General features: G+C 53.4%; 1 protein-coding gene across 1 annotated transcript; it reads right to left on the bottom strand.

The window, feature by feature from the left end:
- Positions 1–2175: 2175 nt before the first annotated feature.
- On the bottom strand, positions 2176–6983 carry tmem82 (transmembrane protein 82; the record flags this gene model as incomplete). The annotated part of the gene is given in 5 exon segments (NM_001016278.3): positions 2176–2818; positions 4579–4766; positions 5308–5716; positions 6324–6498; positions 6901–6983. Coding segments are annotated over 5 exon segments (963 nt in total), but the record flags the coding sequence as incomplete, so codon positions are not given.
- Positions 6984–7202: the final 219 nt, after the last annotated feature.

Raw genomic sequence — 7202 nt, 5'->3', positions numbered from 1 at the left:
TCCCCCCCCCCCCACATGTCTGAGCCATGATGTCACCTGAACAACTGCCCAGGGAGGTGCAGGGGGAAGAGGAAGATGATGGGGCATTTCCTGTTCCAGAGGATACCCCCCCCCCCCAACACACAGAATAATCAGGAACCTACGGAACTCCCAGCCCCCCTCGCCGGCTGTTAGACCCCCCATTACACTCGCTGTTACACGATAATGTTCTAAAGGAGAAACCATTAAAAAAATCAGTTTCCCCTTCAGATTAACCCATTGTCTGACAGATGGGAATAATCTCAGCAACTTCCGCTGCTTTTATTTCATTCTGACTCCTGAATCAATGTAGCAGAAGCCTAAGAACTGGCCTATTGTTACGGGGAGTCAGAACCAGCAGTGCAGTTACATTTACCGATATTTATCCCCTGAGCATCGGCAATGAGGCTTTCTAGGCTCAGTTCCCCTTTAGTTATTCACCTTTGGGTTATTTCAGCAGCTCTCTGGTTGCTAGGGTCCAAGTTACCTTAGTAACCAGGGAGTGGTTTGAATGAGAGACTGGTATATGAATAGGGGAGGGGCTGAATAGAAATATAAAGAGTAAAAAGTAACAGTAACAATAAAACTGGAGCCTCACAGAGCAATAGGGTTTGGCTGCTGGGGTCAGTGACCCCCATTTGAAAGCTGCAAAGATAATGAAGACCAATTGAAAAGTTGCTAAGAATTGGCCATTCTATATCATATTTATATCCAACTTAAACCCGCCCCCCCCCACATTTTAAAGGGGAAGTTAATTTGTAGGATGATATATGATGAAATGTCGCTGCCCCCAGCGAGGCTGCTGGGTAATCAGGCCATTGGGTCTCAGAGCCGAACGCATGAAGTCATTAGCGCATTCCTGCAGGAACTGGCGGCGTCTCCCCGGGGGGATCCAGTTTCTTCTCTGGTGCATTTAACAACTTCTCAGCTTGGGGGGAGTCTCCCCAGCACTGGTTTTAGGGCGAGGGGCCCCCCCACATCTTAGAGAGCACCAGGGACATATCAGGTTAACTGGGGGGGCCGAACCCACAAACTCCCCGAGAAATCTTCTCAGATTCTGATCTCTGATTTAATCACCTTCATTTTATCGACTGCGAGACGAGAACCATATGTGCCCCCCCCCAGTCATGTGTTTGTTATTAACTCCTTCCCCTCCGTCCTGGTTTCACAGTTAACTCTTTACTCTCTCCAGGGTGACTAGTACCCCAATGTTTCTATATATCTGTAACCTTGTTATGGGCTAAGGGGGCCCAGCCTGAAGGCCAGTTAGGGGGGGATTTGGGGTGAGTGCTTATTTGTGCCCTGGGTACCCCTGGAACTATAGCGGGGTGACTGTTACCCCAATGTTTCTATATATCTGTAACCTTGTTATGGGCTAAGGGGGCCCAGCCTGAAGGCCAGTTAGGGGGGGGTTTGGGGTGAGTGCTTATTTGTGCCCTGGGTACCCCTGGAACTATAGCGGGGTGACTGTTACCCCAATGTTTCTATATATCTGTAACCTTGTTATGGGCTAAGGGGGCCCAGCCTGAAGGCCAGTTAGGGGGGGATTTGGGGTGAGTGCTTATTTGTGCCCTGGGTACCCCTGGAACTATAGCGGGGTGACTGTTACCCCAATGTTTCTATATATCTGTAACCTTGTTATGGGCTAAGGGGGCCCAGCCTGAAGGCCAGTTAGGGGGGATTTGGGGTGAGTGCTTATATGTGCCCTGGGTACCCCTGGAACTATAGTGGGGTGACTGTTACCCCAATGTTTCTATATATCTGCAAGTTTGCCCTAGGTACCCTGAGAACTATAAGCATATACATATCTGTGCCATTCTTATAAACCAATGGGTCAGATCAACATTTGGGGATTGAACCCAAAAAAGCCAATATTATATATATAAACTGGCCGTGCAGTTTTCATTGTGTCTGCAATTCAGCAATATGATATATATGAATATATAAAAAAAGTAAAGAAACACTGCCATCTAGTGGTAGGTCATGAAACTGCACTTACCCACATTCTGGCTGCAGTTTCTGTGTAAATGGAATTTATTTAATGCTTGGAATAGAAATATAACAGTATAATGATATCTGTGTATGGGGAGGGACTCCTCTCACCGGGATGAAATGGAAATCTCCATGGAGACAAACAGTTATTATTACTTTTCCTCATTTCAGTTCATTGCTTTAATTCACCAATCACGTTGTTTCCATTGGATGTCGCACATTGGGGGTCATTTATCAAAGGCCTCAGATTTACAGATATCAGTAAAATTGTACAAAACAGATACAAACAGATTTGTGATTCACTAAAAACTTGAACTTGTAGAATTATTTACCCAGTTGCCCCCGGTGAGACCCCCATATCTGTCAGTTCAGACACCCGTGTAACTAAAGACATTTTTTGGGGTGCAACCCATAAGTCTCACTAATAAAGTCAGTTCATATTCCAAATAAAACCAGAATATTCTAGAGCCGAGCTGCAGGAATAACGTCTCTGTCCCTCAGTTTTCTAGAAGTTCCACCCCAGCCGAGCCCAGTGGGTCCATTCACCATGATACCGGGACCCCCCAGAACCCCCCAACACGGCCGTTGGGCACAACACAAAGGTCCCAAACTCCAAATCCGTCTCTGGGGGAACAAACTGAACCCTGAAAACTCTGTAACAAACTCCAGTGTTGGAACAGTCTCTGGCGCCGCCGGGGTCTCACTCTTCCAGGCTGGTCTCTCGCTGGAGGGTTCTGCCCTCTCTTGTGGATTTTGGGGCTCTAGAGACGGGGTACTTTCTGGGGTTGGACATTCTCTCAGCAAAATCCTGACATGAAGAAAAGAGAAAATTTAGCTTTAGTGAATCCAGTGTCTTAATCAGGGTTGGACTGGGCTGGGAGGGGGGGCACCGGGAAAAAACCCAATGGGCTCCACTGACCCCCACTGAACCCTCCCTCCCCTGATTGCACCTGACAAAAGTATAATGTACATATGGGGGGGAGGGGGTTGTGTGGGCAGTTGGGGCCCATGGGGGCATGCAGGGTCCCCTATGGTGGCACCCCCCCCCCCCAGTCTGACCCCTGGTCTTACTGCCCAATCAGACAGGAACCCCCCCCCCCTGGGTAAGTGAATCCAATCTCCCCCCAGTACTTACCCAGGTACAGAGCTCTGATTCTCTGTACTTCCTGCTCCTGGGCTGCTCTCTTTCCCATGGTCAGACAGGAACCCCCCCTGGGTAAGTGAATCCAATCTCCCCCCAGTACTTACCCAGGTACAGAGCTCTGATTCTCTGTACTTCCTGCTCCTGGGCTGCTCTCTTTCCCATGGTCAGGCAGGAACCTCCCCCTGGGTAAGTGAATCCAATCTCCCCCCAGTACTTACCCAGGTACAGAGCTCTGATCCTCTGTACTTCCTGCTCCTGGGCTGCTCTCTTTCCCATGGTCAGGCAGGAACCTCCCCCTGGGTAAGTGAATCCAATCTCCCCCCAGTACTTACCCAGGTACAGAGCTCTGATCCTCTGTACTTCCTGCTCCTGGGCTGCTCTCTTTCCCATGGTCAGGCAGGAACCTCCCCCTGGGTAAGTGAATCCAATCTCCCCCCAGTACTTACCCAGGTACAGAGCTCTGATCCTCTGTACTTCCTGCTCCTGGGCTGCTCTCTTTCCCATGGTCAGGCAGGAACCTCCCCCTGGGTAAGTGAATCCAATCTCCCCCCAGTACTTACCCAGGTACAGAGCTCTGATTCTCTGTACTTCCTGCTCCTGGGCTGCTCTCTTTCCCATGGTCAGGCAGGAACCTCCCCCGGGTAAGTGAATCCAATCTCCCCCCAGTACTTACCCAGGTACAGAGCTCTGATTCTCTGTACTTCCTGCTCCTGGGCTGCTCTCTTTCCCATGGTCAGGCAGGAACCTCCCCCTGGGTAAGTGAATCCAATCTCCCCCCAGTACTTACCCAGGTACAGAGCTCTGATTCTCTGTACTTCCTGCTCCTGGGCTGCTCTCTTTCCCATGGTCAGGCAGGAACCTCCCCCTGGGTAAGTGAATCCAATCTCCCCCCAGTACTTACCCAGGTACAGAGCTCTGATTCTCTGTACTTCCTGCTCCTGGGCTGCTCTCTTTCCCATGGTCAGGCAGGAACCTCCCCCTGGGTAAGTGAATCCAATCTCCCCCCAGTACTTACCCAGGTACAGAGCTCTGATTCTCTGTACTTCCTGCTCCTGGGCTGCTCTCTTTCCCATGGTCAGGCAGGAACCTCCCCCTGGGTAAGTGAATCCAATCTCCCCCCAGTACTTACCCAGGTACAGAGCTCTGATTCTCTGTACTTCCTGCTCCTGGGCTGCTCTCTTTCCCATGGTCAGGCAGGAACCTCCCCCTGGGTAAGTGAATCCAATCTCCCCCCAGTACTTACCCAGGTACAGAGCTCTGATTCTCTGTACTTCCTGCTCCTGGGCTGCTCTCTTTCCCATGGTCAGGCAGGAACCTCCCCCTGGGTAAGTGAATCCAATCTCCCCCCTGGTGCCCTTAGTGTCAGTGTGACTGGGTGGCACTGGGAGCTGCCATACTAAGGGTGAATAGAATGACCCCCTCACCTGTTCCCGGCAGAGCCGAAGCATGACCCCGGCATGGAGGAGGCACCACAGCTCCCCCGTCAGGGAGATGAAGATATGGAGAATATCGGCCCACCTTCCCACCGTCATCATGAGGATGAGCAGTCCCCCCATCCGCACAAACACCGTCTGATAGGCCATCTGCTCGCTGGGGTTCTGGTGCTGCTCCTCTGCGAGAAAAATAGAAAGTGAGACTTTGCCAATGTCCCAGGGAGTTGCAGTACCATTTCCCACCAGCTGGGGCAGTGCTAAGCACAAAGGGAGACCCCTGAGGGATTAGGAGATTTTGCCAATGTCCCAGGGAGTTGCAGTACCATTTCCCACCAGCTGGGGCAGTGCTAAGCACAAAGGGAGACCCCTGAGGGATTAGGAGATTTTGCCAATGTCCCAGGGAGTTGCAGTACCATTTCCCACCAGCTGGGGCAGTGCTAAGCACAAAGGGAGACCCCTGAGGGATTAGGAGACTTTGCCAATGTCCCAGGGAGTTGCAGTACCATTTCCCACCAGCTGGGGCAGTGCTAAGCACAAAGGGAGACCCCTGAGGGATTAGGAGATTTTGCCAATGTCCCAGGGAGTTGCAGTACCATTTCCCACCAGCTGGGGCAGTGCTAAGCACAAAGGGAGACCCCTGAGGGATTAGGAGACTTTGCCAATGTCCCAGGGAGCTGCAGTACCATTTCCCACCAGTTGGGGGTAGCACAAAGGACCCACCTTGCATGTATATGACCAGCAGGGTGTAGCAGATGGTGAGGGGGGTCCAGAAGCGCATGGCCTCCGAGGTGCTGAGGAAATCCCTGTTGATCACGGCCACGGCGGCCAAGTCCGACACCCAGAATGCCACCTTGAGTGCCCGCCACAGGAAGGGGGGGATGTCGCGCCAGCAGGCCAGCAGGGACAGGCACACCCCGCAGTAGCGCTCGCCGCTGTGCAGCTGGTACAGGATCCCAACATGGCGGCACATTCGCCTGCTCTGCCATAGGATGAGCCCCGACAGGCCGACGGCCAATAGCAGGTTCCACGTGCGGTGAGGGGCCCCCTCGTGCAAATAGTCCAGGCTGCAACTTACCCCACAGCCCAGCGAGAACTGGCACAGCAGGAAGAGCTGCGAGCTCTGGGCACCCTGGGGGCAAACACAGCAGCATTAAAGGGCAAGTTAACCTGAAACTCAAGTACATGTATGTAGCCCCCCCCAGTGCCACAAGGTATGTAGCCCCCCCGGAGCCCAGTAGCCCCCCCAGTGCCACAAGGTATGTAGCCCCCCCAGTGCCACAAGGTATGTAGCCCCCCCAGTGCCCAGTAGCCCCCCCCAGTCCCACAAGGTATGTAGCCCCCCCAGTCCCACAAGGTATGTAGCCCCCCCCGTTCCCACAAGGTATGTATCCCCCCCAGTGCCACAAGGTATGTATCCCCCCCAGTCCCACAAGGTATGTATCCCCCCCAGTGCCACAAGGTATGTATCCCCCCCAGTGCCAGAAGGTATGTAGCCCCCCCAGGGCCACAAGGTATGTAGCCCCCCCCCAGTGCCACAAGGTATGTAGCCCCCCCCAGTGCCACAAGGTATGTAGCCCCCCCCCAGGGCCACAAGGTATGTAGCCCCCTCAGGGCCACAAGGTATGTAGCCCCCCCAGTGCCACAAGGTATGTAGCCCCCCCAGTGCCCAGTAGCCCCCCCCAGTGCCCAGTAGCCCCCCCAGTGCCCAGTAGCCCCCCCAGTGGCCGGTTTCTTACCTTGTTGGCTGAGAGCACCATAGAGACGGCTCGGAGAGAGAACTCCAGGACCACCAGAGCCCCCACGCGCGGCCCCAGCAGGGAGAAGAGGAGGGAGAGGAGGGAGAGGTGCAGGAAGTCCATGATGGGGGACTGGGCCCGGAGCTGGGCGGCCTCTTTCTGCTTGTCGGGGTCACTGCCAGGGAGAGACGGGCATCGCTGGTCAGTACCATCTGGGGGCCCAGTGCCCCACTCCCAGGGTCCCAAGGGGAACTGACACAATGCAGGTTCCTTACAGCCCCCCCAAGAGGGACACCCCTTCCTATGGCTGGACTGGGGGGCGGGGAATCTGCCTGATAGGTTGGAACCAGTTGTCTGGCCTATCAGCTTTTTGTCCCGCCCCCTATTCCCAACATCACTGCTGCAGGAGCCATAAGAGACAAGGTAATTGCTGGTTCTGACTCCTGAAACAATGTAGGAGAAGCCGGCTGACTGACAGACCCAAATGGAAACAATACACAATACATTGTTTCAAGAGTCAGAACCAAAGAACAGAGAGGGTTTAGGGGCGAAACGAGAGTGTCGGGGGGTCACTTACTTGAGACACACGATATAGAGATGGACCTTCATGAGGTTGTAGAGCACGGACACGGCACAGGCCCCCACCAGCCCTGGGAGGGAAAGAAAGAGGTTCTGATCCGATGAGAGATTCTGACCCCAGCCCCCCCCATACAATCCTGTCAATGGCTGCTGAAATGGCAATGGATTCTACATGGCGTCCTGGAAGGCACTGCAGCCTGACTGCTAATAAGCTGTGACATTTTGTCACATTACAGCCACAAACATGAATCCATTTTATTGGAATTCCACGGGAAAGACCAATACAAAGTGGGGTACACG

This window comes from Xenopus tropicalis, unplaced genomic scaffold, assembly GCF_000004195.4.
Source record: "Xenopus tropicalis strain Nigerian unplaced genomic scaffold, UCB_Xtro_10.0 Sca53, whole genome shotgun sequence".
NCBI classification, from domain to species: Eukaryota; Metazoa; Chordata; class Amphibia; order Anura; family Pipidae; genus Xenopus; species Xenopus tropicalis.
The sequence above is the reverse complement of the archived record's forward strand: the minus strand, read 5'-3'. Positions and strand labels throughout refer to the sequence as shown.